The sequence below is a fragment of the Acanthopagrus latus genome, chromosome 9 (assembly GCF_904848185.1).
Source record: "Acanthopagrus latus isolate v.2019 chromosome 9, fAcaLat1.1, whole genome shotgun sequence".
Classification (NCBI taxonomy): Eukaryota; Metazoa; Chordata; class Actinopteri; order Spariformes; family Sparidae; genus Acanthopagrus; species Acanthopagrus latus.
Genome location: NC_051047.1, coordinates 6,437,145 through 6,453,962, shown reverse-complemented (window position 1 = coordinate 6,453,962; position 16,818 = coordinate 6,437,145). Strand labels below are relative to the sequence as shown.

The following is a 16,818-nucleotide window of genomic DNA, read 5'->3' as shown; positions in this document are numbered from 1 at the left end:
CGCCACAGTGCTGCTGTCCTGGTGCTGGCCAGGTTGCATACTGTGTGTGTGTGTGTGTGTTTTTTTTTTTGTTTTTTTTTGTGTTTTGTTTTTTACAGCGCTGTCACTGGTAACGGCTGCCAGCTGCAGCCAAATGACATGAGACACGAGAGTGGCAAGAACGAACTGAAACAGTAAAAACTGTGGACCATAAAACTAAAACCGACTGACTGTGTTAAGTGGAGGGGGAGGGCAAAGTTGAGGAATTGTTCTCAGTAGGAGCTACAGGATCTGTCCAAAATCACTGACTGCCTTCATATAGTTGGTGGTTAGTGTTTGAAGGTTAATGACCAATTACTGGTGAATTTATTGTCTTATAAATTATCACAAGTAACTTTCTTCCTCAGACGTTATGTGTAAGCATTGTTGGGTGCAGTCCTGGACAACTTCTATACCCACAGACATGACTGTGCTGGTTATACCCACATCGGCTTCATCAGCATATTTGAGTTCTAATGAATTCTGATGTTTTGATAACTCTCTGTGTGGAGTGTACCACTGAAGTACACATGAGAGACTTCACCCACAAGTATTTCTTCTCTTCTAACCTTTGGAGCACGATCTTCTTCTCTGACTCCCAAGCCTGTATTTCCTTGCCATTGTTCAGACGCTTCCGTGAGGCCTGGACTTGTTTTTGGTGCGACTCACTATATTGTTGCGGGAGGTTCTCCTCCTGGTTGGTTTGGCCCTGGCTAGTGCTAGCTAGGAATTACTATTATTCTTATCAATAATAATATTATTATCATTAACTTGTGCAACTTTATGTTATTCAGGAGGTTTGTTTCAAACAAGTGGCCTTCATATTAATCCGTACCCTTGCTCTCAGTTTGGAAAAGGTTGGCAACCCCTGCACGACACTATCATATCAGATCTACCTACATGAAGAGCTCTTTAACATTAAACACAGCTATTCCACCCATTCTAACTGTAAAAATATACACCATAGCCAGAGAAAATCAGTTGACACTGCATTGTACTTACCATTCATTGTACATACAGTAAGATACAATGGGATTTGACATGATGCAATGCAATACGAAATGTGACAACGTGACATGTTATGTTACAATGTAATACAATATGTCAGATTTGATACAATGTGACGATACAACAGATGTGATATATGATGTGATGAAACGACTGATTTGATACGATGCAATACAACACGACGCAACAGATTTCATCTGATCTGATCCGACCAACAACATGCGATGTGATGAGAGATTTTGTCAGTTCTAATGATGACAACAACACTTCAGGTTCTATCTAGCAGCTGCTGAAAGTAAAAGAATCTGGGATTTTGAGACTTAGCATGCATGGTGAATACACTTCAGTGTTCATTACTCAGTGAGCTCTGCACAGCCAGTGGGACTGTACATCCCAGGTCTAAAGTAAACTCAGTAATTTAGATGTCCATACTGCCTGAAATCCTTGAAATAACCCTGCTATAGATAACACATGAAAGCGGGGCACGCCCAGTGGGTGACACTTTGATGTCTGCGGATCGTCCCCCTCCATCACCTTCAAAGGAAAGAACTGCTCAAGAGTGGAGACCAGAGCACAAGTTCTGAGGCTGAACGTGACATGATGCAGCACTTCCAGCCGGGAAGGTTCAACAAAAATGACAAGTACATATGTGAGATTAGCTGCTTTAGACAAAGTTATGGAGGGTAATTAATGTCATCTAATGTTTTCCTATTTGAATCTGTCCATGTTTTTGCTATTTCATTATTATCTTTCTGATTTTGTAATTGTATGCTGTGGTCATATCCATGTTTGCTTTTCAACAGTGTTATGTTAATTATTCAGTGGTTAGAAAGGGGCCTAAAGTTTCAGTGTTCCTATATATGTGCTGTTTAAATACACTAGTCATGTTTATTTTCATGCATACTTTGTGTGAGGTTGCACTCAGCAGCATCAGCGTATGTCCTGTTGCATTTTAATGAGTCTAAAGTCCTGCGGTTTCACTTCCATGTGTGCCAACAGATGTTCATTTTTTTGGCATTTGTGGATAACAAATTAAAGCGAGTGAGGCTGCGGAATAAGCTTTAACATCTGGAGAACCAACATCATTAACAGCCAGGAGTAAAACTGCGTTAGAAACATTCCTGCGGAAAAGAAAATAGAAGGAGCATTTGAAGTCACAGAAGAGGAAAGACTGAGAGCACAGCATGGACGGTTGGGGAAGTAGGAGAGGGAAATCTGCTTTGCATTTGCATTAAAGAATAATTTATTGAAAATAGAAGAGGGACTCGCAGTAATCGACTGCAGACAAGACAGGTTTCGACGGACTGCTCAAGACAAAAGTGAAGTGAAGTAAATGCAGTTGCCATGTCTGCCGTTCAGTCCCTTGAACACTTGGGTACCAGAGTTCTGAAATCATTATCACATAATCAACATTCGTGCATTTCTTTTATGCGAGTGTTTAACAAAATCAGGCTCAGCAGCTGACAGGTGAGAGGGATGACAGCAGGATGTGATGCGGCCCGTGTGGATATTATACTCTCCAATAAAACAGCGCAGCACTGACAGCGCTGATGAAATATTTATCCCTGTTTCCATTTCACATGCTCTAATTGCCCTGTATCTGTCTAGAGAGACAGAGGAGGAGACACAAACAGAGGCAGTGAGAGGAAGAGATGTGGAGAGAAAGAAGGGGGACACAAGTACTGTGCACACTGTCAAACATTAACTCAAGTAGTAGTGCATACAGATACATATTCACACATCACAATTCACAGTGCCTGCTTTCATTTTTCATAATTTATGTTTGTAAAAGCTGACAGTGCAACAACGCACTTCTTTGCAGGTGGACAGAATCATGTTAATAACATGAGAGCCAGTTTTCTGTTTTTATATGTACACTGAGTGACACAGAGACAAAAGGAGGACCAGTTACGCCTTACGTTTGTGATGTATTTTCATAAAACACGCATGAACCACTAACATCATGCACTCAATAGGCCAGTGTTCACTTCCTGTGGCACACAGAGCATAATTGCCTGTACATTTTTAGAATGTCCTTACTGGTGCGTTCAGATCAAACACAACGAGAATATTAATCTTGTGTTACAAGCCCAGATTTGATCTCGACATTTTATAAACTTGCTAAAAGTGAATTTCACCATCTGGAGCTGTGTCTGGCTGACCGCTGCTTCCAGCACTTACCTGAGGCTATGGAAGGATGTGCTGCAAGACAGTGCTGCTTGCCCACAAGAGATGACAAATCTGCCCTACTCTTTTGTGCTTTGCTATCAAATGCAGATTAAACCCGCTGTTACCACAAACCTGACCACCTCCGTGACGTTCAGGCAGGAGGCACATCACACAGATCACAGAGGTCACACTTGCTCAGTGTCACTGGATTTCTTGGACACTCAGTAGAACTCAGACATGGTTAATGAGACATGTCTCACCTGTGCTTCAGAAATTGTCTGCTGTAGAAAAGGTCTATTACAGGAAAACATACACCTGAGCTTCTCTGACCTGTCAACATCACAGCCAGTGTCATGTAAATACTGAGGTGCAGTTATCCTCTGTGTGAGACCGTCTTTTATGCCGTCAGTGTTCTGTGATCCAGTATTTATTTTATTTTTATCTCTACAACATACTGCACTGAAATGAATAAAGTAATTAAGTTACTCTGCTGCAAGCTAATGTTAGATGCTTGCATCATAAGATGTTCTGAATATCACTCTATGTATAGTAATGGATGTGCTATAACCCAGAGAGGTTTGAGGTGTTCAGCGGTTATTTGTTACAGGAAGAAAGGTAGAAAGACTCTTCAACCTCAGCATGATCAAAATTTAGAAGTTTGCCCTCGACGGGTCAATTGTGTGCCTTTAGACTCTCTCTGGTGTTCGGAGGTGCACAGTGTCAGCAACGACTAAGCTTTGGTGGCCACATGTTTAGCTCAGACAATATACACATATATATACTTAGGGTTCTGCTTCTGTATCCCTGTCTGATGTAACGTTACTAGTAACATTATTTTTGTCTTCCATTGCGCTCTTCTCCGCCATGCAGCTTTGCCTCTGTTTACTCCCAAGCGACCAGTGCCGTAAACGAGTCGATAAAAATGATAAAAATGCTACCACAGATCAGTAGCGTTGCTGCAATTACATTCGCCTTCATACAAATGAACTTGTTTTTAACTCAAAATTTGGATATCTGTATTAAATCCCAACCGAAGTGTACGTTAATGTTAGTGTAGCAACAGTGCTAAACAAGTAGCCTGCACGTTAAAATTATGATATAAACAACAGAAGGTTATATCCTATGGTAGATGTTTTTATATTGCACTACGATATATATATCGTAATATCGCACAGCTCTATTTCCATATATACACTTTTAAATTATTGAACAGTCACACACGAAACATGAAAACTGAATAAACATACTACTCACTCATAAATCGCTGCTCATCACATGACAGAGAAACTGATACCTAATCTACTGACCGGTAAAAAATGGAACTTGTCACAATGAGCCATGTCACATAACTAAATAAATGCACCACAAAATCAAACATAATGTAAATTCAAATACATATCTTGCATTCAATTACTTTATTTGATTTTAATCATTTATGTATACAAGACATCACTTTGTGACTTATTTTAGACTCAATGTAGTGACATTTTTCTGCAACAATAATAATACTCTTATCTCAATTACTGCTAAATAGATAGAAGGACTAAGGGGTGTACCATTTCCAGTTCCCTCCTCAGTTGTGAGGGGGCCGTCACATTCTGCCCAGGGCCCCAAAAAGTCTGGGGCTGTCCCTGTGAGAGAGAGCGAAGGGGCGGAGAATCAAGAGAGAGAAGGAGAGAGAGACATGCACACAGACAGGAGAGAGAGAGAGAGAGAGAGAGAGAGAGAGAGAGAGAGAGAGAGAGAGAGAGAGCGCTAGCGCGAGGCAGGGCTCCGTCAGTCAGTCGGTCGGTATGTAGCAGCAGCGGAGCCTCTGCTCGGGATTACAAAGAGGGGAAAACGCGCCTTGGACAGCAAATAACACCAGCGGGATTTAAAAAAGAAAAAAAAACAAAACACCCGAGGATGAGACACACACCGTCCGCCTGAAGGAGACTCGAAAACACACCGTTACTCTGCTCATTTATCACCGTTTTTTTACGAAAATGGCGAACGACTCTCCGGCCAAAAGTCTGGTGGATATAGACCTGGCATCCCTGAGGGTGAGTGTGTGTCCCACAGGCGCCTCCACACCGCATTTAATGTGTTCATATGCAGAAATGAGAGCGGGAGGATGTTGTGAGCGGTGCCGCGGTTGACACAGCCCTGCGGCGGCTTGCCTTTTGTCTAGTATCCGCTGGCACGGGAGGCCAGCAAACCGGGCGCAGGCGGCTCGCACATCGAGCGAACCCGATGGTAAATACTACAGAGAATCAATCACGCCCAGCCCTCATGTGTGTTTGTTTCTTGTGCTCTGTCAACAACAGGATCCTGCTGGGATTTTCGAGCTGGTGGAAGTGGTCGGAAATGGCACCTATGGACAAGTCTACAAGGTTGGTGTGGTCCTCCATCTCTCTCTCTCTCTCTCTCTCTCTCTGTCCCCCTCTGTGTGTGTGTGTGTGTGTGCGCGCGCGCGCGTGTGTTAAAGCCTCAGCCGACTGAACTGACGGGCGGAAACTGGAGCACAAACATGCATTTATGTATTTTCCCCTCTCACGGTCTCAGGAACACGTTTGTTCTCACGCGTCCCCTCCCTCCATCACTGGGGACCGGTGCGGTCTGGACCGGATTATCTCTCTGATAGCGGTTTGGCCGCTCGCTCGCTCCACATCCAGTCATTATTGGATGTGTTTTAGCGATGCAAACATCACCCCTGTACACCTATTTTGGTCCCGAGGAGGTCCCTCTGCCCCTCCCCTCCCCTCTCCTCCCCTCCCTCTTCCTCTTCCTCTCATCCACACCCCAGTAAAATATCCCTTGCAGACTGCACGCTTTGCATTGCGCTGATCGGTCCAACCCCATCCGTGCATGACAGCCTTCACCACGCTGACCGACTTGTGCGCCATTGAGTGGGCGGTGTTTCATTGCGCATTTGTGCACACCATTGCCCAGCAGGCCTCTTGCTGGAGTGGCTCTGCTATGCGTTAATGTGGATAACCCTACTCATCCCATTACACACACACACACACACACAGTGGAAAAAGGCATCTGATGGAGGCCTGGTGGTGCTCCTGCAGCCCTGATCTGGTTGGGATGAGCAGCGACGTCCTCCTGCTCTTGCCTGGTAGAAGTGAGAGGAGGAGGAGGAGGAGGAGGAGGAGGAGGAGGAGGACTGGGTTGGAGCTGATGGATCTGCTCGGGCCTCTGCTGAGCTGCAGTAATCACATGCAGCTCCTGCTCGTGAGAAAGTGTGCGTACGGGTGTTGTACGTGGCTGATCCGAACCATCTCGCCGACTGTGTTTGTGTTCTCCACCCGAGCAAGAGCTCTGCTGTCTGCAGCGGGGAGATGGTTTGTTTGGAATTATGTCATATTAACGTCACGCTAGACAGACGGCAGTTATAGGTAATATTCTCATGGCTATGACTCCTGAGTGCTCACGCCAGACATCTGTGTGCTGCAAACTGCAAACTGCAAGTCAAAGTGCTGCCCAGCTGTTATTGACTCCCATTTGCTTGCGGCTGATGGGGGAAAGAGCCATGTGCTTCCCTTTTCTTCTTTGTTGCATTGCAGCAAAGTGGTTAGACAGTTCCAGAGCCTCCTGGAGCGAATCCAAGTGAAATTCACTGAGCGTTGATCACCTTGAGTTTGTGGTGCAAAAGTCAAGCAACTCAACATGCTAATGGCTACAGATATCCAAAGCTTAATTTAACACAACATTGTATGTGTCCAAAGGAGTCGTACTTACCACTCAGATGTTCTGATTGACTTCTGTTAAACAGCTAAATGTGCCATCTTCCAGGTGGCATTGAAGGCTGCTTTAGAGTAGGAGAGCTGCAGATAATTCTGACACTTCATGATGAGGATACACACCTGGAGACAAGTCAATAATCTGAACCTTCAGATGTATTGACTCTGCCATCATTTTGTAGCCTTCTTTACAGCACACAATCCTAATAAAAAGAATGAGTGACACAGTATAACATTGACAGCTCTTTATTCTGATAAAAATCGGACAGCGAACTGAGCAGAGGCACACAACATTAGACACAGCTGTTTCAGTGGAAACAATACAACACAGGCTCTTATAGTTTGATGTTTAAACTAATGATCCCTCATGAACGCTTTATCAAAACACATTCCTTCATACAAATGTTTAAACTTGCATTTCACTGTGATGTTCTTACTGTCCTCTTTCACCCCAAAAAATTCCAAACAGTGGGCATATTTCCTCAAAGTTAAAGCTGTCCTCTCTTCCGTCTCACTACATTGAATTGGCTAGCTACACACATGCACTGACACAACTGTAGGTTTACCTCCCGCTGGCACGCAGCCACCTGCTTCAATGACATTTCATCCTTAATCCATAATGGATACAGACTGTGGATATAGACATGGTTCTAAATCAAGTGTGAACCCACCAGGATTGGCGTGACGGCTGTCGCCACACTGTGGTTGCACCTCGTCTATCATGAGGTAGCCTGACCCTAAAGCACACTCTTCTTTATCATCTATTTTACTATAAAGTGACCAGAAATTGCAAAATAAACATCTTGCAGTGTTAAGGAGGACTTGAAACTAGTGTTCGAGATTAGGAAACTGTTTACTGGGGTAAGAAATCAAGCCAAGAGTTGTCTTATTTTCTCATAAGCTGCTTTTTGAACCCCCCCCCCCCCAACATCACACAAGTTACTAACATACAGTACGGTGGCTCCAGGAAATCATGAAGTATAAATGAGGAGCCATTTTGGGAGTCTGAGGAAGCGCAGCTGAAGGCGATGTTACTCACCTGAACCACTGCAACAAAATGAGGTCACAAGATGTTGATAGTGAATCATCGCTGTTTGGACGTCACTCAACAGGGGGCTGTTCAGTCTGTTTGTCCCAAGATGATCAGAGGTCGTCAGCATGATGAATATCCAGTAGCTGAGCAGGAACAGTAAGGTGTCCACAGAATGGTCTCAGGGCATCTCCAGCTCCGCCTCTGAGGATTACACCGGTGATCAGCAGCCGTCAACCATTCCACTGCTCAGACGTGTGTCACTACGAATCAGATTATGTGGTGGTGGACGCCGAGGACCCCCGCCGTTACCTCCGCAGTGTGAACCAATGAAACGTGACAATTCCTCATAATGAAGCACGGTCACGGCCGTACGGATGCATTTGGTTATGCCATATCACATCTCGATTGGCTTTTGTTTGTTTTATTTGCGTTTTTGTGTGGCCTGGCAGCTTAGGGGGGTGGCGGCTGAGGTAAACGTTTCATTAAGGCAGGCGACAAGTGGTTGTGGATGTGCTCAGATGCACTAGAACACAAATTAACCTTGACATTTTGAGTTTAGTTCCTCAGGATCCAGTGAATCATAACCACGTGTGCCATGCGAGTTTGAGTGAGGATGACCCGACCTCTTTTCTCTTTTTTTGTCTGCCTCACAAACGACTGACCCGTGAGTGTGTGCGTGTGTGTGTGTGTGTGTTTTTGACTCTGCACACGTGCACTTGAGCCTCAACACTTTGTGATTGGCTGGGCTTCCCAGGCTAGCGAATAGCTGCACAGAGGCTTGTTGCAGCTGTGTGCGCCGACAACAGCTGTTGGGATGGAAAAATAAAATGGGAGAGGGGTGGAGGGGGAAAGAGAAGTAGAGAGACAGAAAAAGGGAGAGAAGGACTCACCCTTGAATCTATCAATGCCATTTCCTCGATCCCCGAGTGGTGATCAGCTACAAGCTGATTGGCTCAAAGATTGGCTGAATTTTCCACCTATTAAAACTCATTCAGGAAATCTTTTGTCGACAGTGCAGCAAGTTGTTTAAAACGAATGGTTAACTGTGGACAGTCATCACGAACAAAACATCAGCAATCAACAACAAAACCACGAATGCCAAAAGACAAACACAGCGATGAGATAGTCTGAAATTCTCTCACAAAAGGCCAGAGGTCACAGAGGTTCCATTAAACAGTGGGAGGTAAGAGGACAAATTAGATGAGAGCTGAATCAAAGAGGCAGAAGGAATTTTTAAAACTCTGGGGTAAGACCACACTCAGCATGTGGGGCTGGGAATCCCCCTCTCTGAGGAAATGGTTTAACCCATTTATGACTTGCAGACTTGAGTTTTAGTCTCACTCAGCTGCTCTCCTTCAAACCACAGCTGTGTTTCAGCCTCACTGAGAGAGGCTTCTTTTAAGTGTATAAAATGTCCAAGATGAGTCAGCTGATCAAACTTGTGGGACATCTTTTTTTTTTTTTTATAGCAAAGCTGCAGTGTGTTACCTCATTCGATGTGGCTGTCGGCAGAGAGCGAGTCGATGTTTGTGAGGAAGTAGTGAAACGGCGGAAGTCATCAGTGCAGTCGGTGGCTCTGCTGTGATGGGCAGATTAGAAAACCACAGTCCTTTTCTTGCCACTCTTTCATGGATCCTCATGAAATGTCTCTGAGACGCTGAGTCAGTCCTGCTGGGATTCAGATGTACACCGAAGAGAGTTGAATTGTCCAGATACTCAACATTTGTGTGGAACTGTTGGCGGTAATTTGATTTTATAAACTATCACTTAAAAAGTGCTCTGTTGAACTTCACTGTCGTGCATGGAGCCAGTTGTTAGCTTCTGCTATTGGACTCCATTTCCAAAACGTGAGCTACTGTCGCTCTCTGTTAGGGGAGGAGAGAGAGAGAGAGAGAAGATCTAGATTGCACTGCGGGTGATTTTAGTAATGTCCTTTAACTGATTAAGAAAATGCCAAAGATGTTCTGTATACGGATGTGAATCTTTGGCAATCTCACAAACTGATTCAGTTTTGATTCTTGGGTGTCAATGCGAAGTCTGAATCAGAATCTCTTTTGAATTCAAAATGATTCTCGATTCAAAAGTGATTATGCCTTTTTCTGCAGTTTATTGTGTGAACCATTAATTGGCCTTAATTTGCTGAAATAAATTATGAAACACAACCGGAAACTAAAATAAACGATGTGCAACCTTTTCACTTTTCACTCTTCGCCTCAGGGGGTCCATCGTCGTGCAAGATGCTGAGCAGAAGCAGAGTTTTTGAGCTCGGTTTTTGGTGCGGTTTATAGTATTATCAAGAGTATTATGTGACTTGTGCCTGGAAAAATGTGTATTTGAAATGCTGCACGTCGCATTTTAGGTTACATTTACTCCCAGCTCTTCAGTCCCAGGTGCTGCTGCTCATCAGCTTACTACAGTAACTTACAGGTTTATCATTCATTGAGTGAAGTTGCACCATTAATTTAGCAAAATGAATTGTCAAAATTTGACCAAAATATTGGATTCAACAAAGAGCTATTGCTGATAGACAATATATTCCTCCAATCCACCAGCCCTACCACAGAGTTTGTTGAACATGTTGAATGCTGATGTGTGTGTTTGTGAGCTTGTTAGCAGTTAGCTGGTGTTTGTTTGTTTGTTACTGCTGACCGCTGCTCCGCTAATGTTAGGTTGTAATGGCTTAAGAGGTCGTCACAGGCATGTGGCCTGCTTAATGTTCATCTCACAAAGGTGATTATCCAGTCATTAAATAAAAGAAATGCTTGCAACCGCTGCCTTATTTGGCGATGAACTTCGAGATAACTCAGCGCTGTGCGCGCTGTTAATCGTCCTGGTGCTGCACATACCCTCGCTGTTATGTTCCGCCTTTTTCTTTCCGTCAACAATGAACATTCAGAAAATCAATTTTTGAAAATTGTGAATAGATTCTGAATCATGAGGGATAAAAAGAATCTTCATTTGGATGTGAATTGTTTTTAGTTTTTTTGTTTTCAGTTTTTTTAGTAGTCTATTGTAACATAAGTTCCTTAAACTGTCACTTCAGTAGTATGTGAGGATTCCTCTGGAGCTTTCTTATCAGAATAACTCCAGAGCTGATCCAGAACACACAGGCAGACACAATTTTGTACCAGTTTCAGGTAGTTAACAGTGATATTATTTACAGGGTTTTCAGCTCATGAGTGTTTTTTTGCATTATTGATTATTAAATCAATCCAGACATCAAGGCAATCTTGACAAAATGCTCGAGAAAAATGCTTGCAGATTGCAGTCTGCCACCCAAAGGTGTCCAATTTACAGTCATGAACACAGAAAATGTTTATGCCTGAGTAGCTGGAAACATGACAGCGGTGACATGAATACTGATGAAACAGATAAAAACACACTCTTCAGAGCAGTTTCACTTCCTCGACTCCTCTTCATCCTGGCTCCTTAACAGGAAAGACGCTCGTTGTGTTTTGTGTTGCTGATAAAGTGAAGCTGGGTGTGGCTCTCCACCATCAGCAGGGCAGAGCACCATCACTGAAACATACACGCCGCTAGTGATGTGTCAGTAGTTCATAGATGTGTTCATGTGAAGGTTAACAGTCCACAAATCTGGTTTATAAAAAAATGCTTGATATTTAGTAGTACTTGAGGTAACAAACTGATAAATCTGTTATTTAATTTAAAGCAGTAATGTTTCCCGTCTCTGTTCCACTGTGGATTATTCTGGCTTCTGACTGAAAACAATGACATTTATCCAAAGAATAACTACTCCTACTCTATATAAGGCCTGCAACTAATGATCATAGTATTCAAATAGATTCTCAATTATTGTTGTAAATTTCTATGACTAAACTAGGAAAATTATTGTGGAAAAACCCCATAAATATGATCTAGAGCCTGAGGCAACCTCTTCAGATTCAGCTTGTTTGATCTGACTTTGCAGTGCAAACCAAAATAATCAGTCTCAACTGATACAAAAGAGGGAAAGCAGAAAGGCTTCACAGTTTAGGAGCAGGAATGGGTGAATTATTCGACATCTTTGCTCAATGAATGACTGATGATTCGTAAAATGATTAATGAATTAATTAAAAAAGCCTAAAATGCTTAATTGATTAACACACCTGTTGTCGATTCATTTCCAGATGACACACTAGTTGAATAATCAGCACTTTTTTTCTCAGCGGTAGAATCTTCCATTTTGATGAGAGCAGTGATGCGTTCCATTAGCCTTGGGACGCCGAGTTGGGAATGACCTCATACCTGAGTTGACCGCGTTCTTGTACAAGTCAGAAAACCAGTTCTAGTCTAAATGATTGTTAGCAGTGGCACCTGAAAACAACAGATTATAAGACTGTAAGACTGATTCAATGAGACAAAGGTAAAACAGCAGTGCTAGCAGTACATAAGCTTTCACTGCTGGTGATGTGCAGAGCAGCCATCTTGGATTTTGAGGTTTGGGTTGGTGATGTGCGTCCAGCTGTCGGAGTTTGAATTCAGCCTTCAGGGGGCGTTCAGGGGAACACAGATTTTGGCTTCCCAGTCTAAATTGACCACACCTCAACTTTCTTGGGGAGCGCTGTTGGTTTTTGAACAGTTTATTGTTTATTACATGTATTTATGTTTAAAAGCAGTCAACCCAAATAAATGTCTATCTGGCTTAAAACTTAAAAAAGTCAGTCATCAGATGCATAGTATATACCTCTTAAATGTGTTGTTTTCTATAGTCCAGTTGTATGGGGAGCTATTTATAGGGCGTCTCCGCTCTATAAAGTGGTGGAACTACAAAGCTGTCAGAAGGAATAGACTCATGCAAAGCTGGCTCACCGACCTTCCGGCCATTCAAACTGGAATGTTAGTCGTGTCTGCGGTGACCTTTCACAGCACAGGAAGTGAAGTACAGCCAGGACCACCAACAGCAGCAGCAGCAGTAAAGCTGTGTTTACTCTGGGAACTTTTCTTTACAATCAAAGCTACTGTTATCTACTGTGACCTTTGCAAACAGAAGAAGTGGAAGCTCTGCCACTGATAGCAGCGATGGGAACTTGACTTTGCCACGTTTGCGATGGAGAAGTGTTGTTCCCGTCCAGGGCTGAACCTAGTCATTGTTTTCAATGTTGTTGAACAAATAGTGAATCAACCAGCAGACCAATGATTTATTTAACCTGCTTAAGTCTTCTCACCATGTTTTAAGAGGTCTAGAAGTTGGTAAATTATTAACAATTTTGAGCTCCTAACTGGTTTCTCTGATGGTTCATGTGTTAACCACGACGTGTGTCAACACTGTGTTGAAGCATAAATGCACAATTATAGATGCGGCACTCATCGCAGAGGTGATTCAGAAGTGTCAGTTTATGTATATGTCAGTGATATTTTAATGGTATTGAAGCAGATTATTAATAGATGTTTTAATTCACACAGAGGTGACATTCTTCGTGCTCTTGTTAATGAGTCTGTTAGCAGTGACCAGCTCTGCCTGCTAGCTACATTAAAGCTAAAAATAAGACACAGAGGCTCAGGCAGTATCTGGGTCACGTTCTTTGATGCTCACTGTGTGGACTGATGCAGCCACTGTGCTGCTGCTGGTGATTCTCTGGATACAAGTAATACCATTTCTGTATGTTGTTTCATACTTACAGACTTTTTGGACACACTTCTGTCACAGATGCCATTAATTAATTGGTATTCATTGCTGCCTTTTTTACACGATTGTCATAAAAACAAAAGGGACGGCTTTAGCTCTGGAGGAAACGGAACATCTAGGAACCCTAGCAAGGTTTGCTTTTACTGCCCTCACTTAATAACACAGATTTTCGGGTGTTTCCCTGAACACAGTGCTGATTTCAGACAATTATTTATGATATCTGATGATTTTTATTTTATTAACTGTTCATCGTTCAGTTTGTTAAATGGCCCTCACAAATTTCCCACCATTTTTGTCTTCACATTGCATGTTTTATCCAAACAACAACATGAATTTGTAGTTGTACAAACCCACAACCAGAGACAGACACAAAAACAACAAATGTGTCTTGTTACAAATGACACATATTTGCTTAGCAAATGAATAAAAAAGAGCAAATATTGGTATGAAAAAAGGCATGAAATTTAAAAATAAACGAATTTGTCATTAAAAAAAAACACACAAAAAAAACATTCTTTACAAACTGATGTTATTACATTATTGTCATTGAGTAGCCTCAAAATGGTTTGGATTTTTTTTCGGCCAGTTGTTGAATAGAGACGGACAGAGCTCTGCAGTTGAAACAAGATCTCTGATTTTGCATCAAATAGAACATATTTTCTAAAAACTCCATCATGGAAAAACTAAATTCATATGATGATGATAATAATAACAATCTGCATCCCTAGTTGTCTGTCAGGTTGTTACACGATGTTACAGTAAGTTTGGTTTGTTGGTCCAAAGACACCTGAGAACCTTTTCTTAGAGCCTGAGACTCTTTACAGATAGAAGAAGTCTGTGAAAGTGAGCGCTCTGTAAACTACTGACAATCACACCTCATCTTGATTTCCACCTCGTCCCTGTCATGTGGATTGACACCTTCTCCCCCCTGCCGGCCTGCTCTGGGTGCAGCACTCCAGCTAATATCACACCATCTGTGTTTCACTTTTTGCTGCATGCTTCCTGGATATATGTTTTATAAGCCAGCAGGGTGAGAAGGCTCAGACTGAAGAGGCTGTGACAAAGCTCATGACGCTGCAGGTTCTCAGTAGAAGTCTCGCTCAGCTGCAGAGGCGCACTGTTTAACACAAGTGTTATGGACAGAAGAAGAACTCTGTTTCCTTTTCCCTCCTCTACCGGCCCACCCAGCCACTCAGGCCCGGTCCTGAACGGTGGATGAAGATGACAAAGCTCTCCCTTCTCTTCCTCAGCTACTTAGAGCCCATCCTCCATGTGGAATGTGAGGTCAGGCTGCAGGAGAAAGAGGAGAGATGTTGGGATTATGCAGTGGGGGATTTGAAGGGAGGGGATGGGGGATTGAGGGATGGATTTAAGAGGAGAAAAAAAGAGCAGCAGAGGATGGTCAGTCGCTACGGAGCATCCCTCCTCCTCCACCCCTGTCACGTGTCTCCGTGGGGGCGCGATGGACGGCAACAGTAGTGGCTGTAATCCCTCAGCATGAGACAGCACACGCTGAGAGGAAGAGGAGGGAGCCATCAGTACAAAGAGTAGAATATACCAACAATAATACTGTGCTTTACATTATACAAGAAACACTCGTCATTTAAAAAAATTTAACTGTGACATTATCCAGTTTTTTTCAGTGCTGATTAGTATATTGATTGATAGTTGTTTGTCGAGACGGCCTCAAATGTATTGTTTTGCCCTCAACCCCAAAATACTCAGTTTACTGTTACAGAGGTAAAGGCAGAAAATACTGGTATTGAGGAAGCTGAAGAAGAATAATGATCAAATATAATCGAATCATCATTTCAGCTCTACTATCCAGTAGGATTTTGAAAAATATATATAATCTTTAGATGCTGAAGAGTTTATTGGAGCATGTGCTGAAAGCTTTCTGCTGATCTGAAACAATAAGCAAATTTGCATACAAAAAACTGATGATGCAGAAGCTTGCTCACCGTAGCACTGTGTAAACGCCTCTCAGGCTCAGCTAAATGCTTAGAATTAAAATGTAAATCCAGGCGGCAGCATCAGCTGTATGTTTGTCCCACTGACTCCACTATAAAAACTCATCATAATTAACGAATTAACCCCTTTTTGTTCTTTTGGTTTGATGTCTGCCGGCTCCTGTAAGCGCAGTTATGTAATGCGGATGCAGTATGTGTTGATGGGGTGTTGGGTGGAGCGACGGATGCACGCAGACAGTGCAAACAGATGGCGTGTTGTTGTAGCGGTGAGGCAGTGATGCTGAAGAGACAGAGAGGGTATTAACTGTATCTTGCTGGCTGTTGGGTCAGTGGAGCTGGTACATTTTCTCAAATCTAATAATAATCTGGTGAAGGCCTGCTTTGTTGCTGATCAGAAAGTTCCAAAATTTTCAAATCATCTTTTTGTAGAAACAAGTATCATATCAGTTATGAATTTGTTAGTAAGAGCCCACAGACCATTCAGACCACAACATACAAGAATGAGATGAAGTTCCAGCCAGCTTGTTTAAAATTATATTTGTTTTTTTTTTCAAATATGAAACTCCCTAATAAGGGCTGTCAGAAAACGGTTTTAATCTTTGTGTGCAGTGATTAAATCATGCATTCTTTCCCTTCCTCTTCCGCATCTGTTTTTGCTTCCTCATCCACCCTCTCTTCATATTCTTATTGTGAGATGGTGGCATGGATGGTACAAATGGCACCAATAAACTGTTCAGCTTCGGCGGTTCTCTGTGGATAAGATTATCTAAATGCCTGAAATGTCATTTGTAAGCTGAGGTTGTGGGGTTTCTTCTCTGCCTGAAGAGGCTCTTGTACGACCAAGAAAGAGAAGCAATTTGTAGTTTATTAGGTTCATTACACTGCTCTTATGGACAGACATCCCTTTGTCTGCTCTGCTGTCCTCAGCTGCAGTCACACTGACAAGAGCACACATGCTGACCAGTTAAAAAAATGCAGCCTTACATATAAACTGAACATCTACGTAGAGAAATGTTTCTTTGAGTTTTGCTTTGCTTCATGTTTCATGACTGGTAAATCAACTGAATAGCTTGAAATGAGCCAAATGCACACCTCTCTGAAACACCCAGTCACATTGGTAGTTGCCCATGTTGTAGGCTCATCATGTCCCTGAAACACAGAGTACAGAAAGACATCTTTCCATGTTCATGGAAAACCTCATTAAAGATGATGTGATTACAAGCCCTCAGCCATGCCAGTAGTGCTGTGAGCCAGTGCTTTGAGCTA

The 16,818-nt window shown here is 42.8% G+C and overlaps 1 protein-coding gene across 7 annotated transcripts in view; it reads left to right on the top strand.

Annotated features, from left to right (window-relative positions):
• The first annotated feature begins 4,952 nt into the window (after positions 1 to 4,952).
• Positions 4,953 to 16,818, top strand: part of LOC119025450 (mitogen-activated protein kinase kinase kinase kinase 4-like) — a 99,798-nt gene continuing 87,932 nt past the window's right edge. For 3 of the 7 annotated variants that reach the window (XM_037109008.1, XM_037109011.1, XM_037109007.1), the window contains exons 1-2: positions 4,955 to 5,237; positions 5,502 to 5,567. In XM_037109008.1, the coding sequence (XP_036964903.1) occupies positions 5,181 to 5,237; positions 5,502 to 5,567 (123 nt within the window). In that variant the 5' untranslated portion in view covers positions 4,955 to 5,180. Of the gene's footprint in view, positions 5,238 to 5,501; positions 5,568 to 16,818 lie in introns of all 7 variants that reach the window. The other 4 variants (XM_037109009.1, XM_037109006.1, XM_037109010.1 and 1 more) reach the window with 3 other exon arrangements.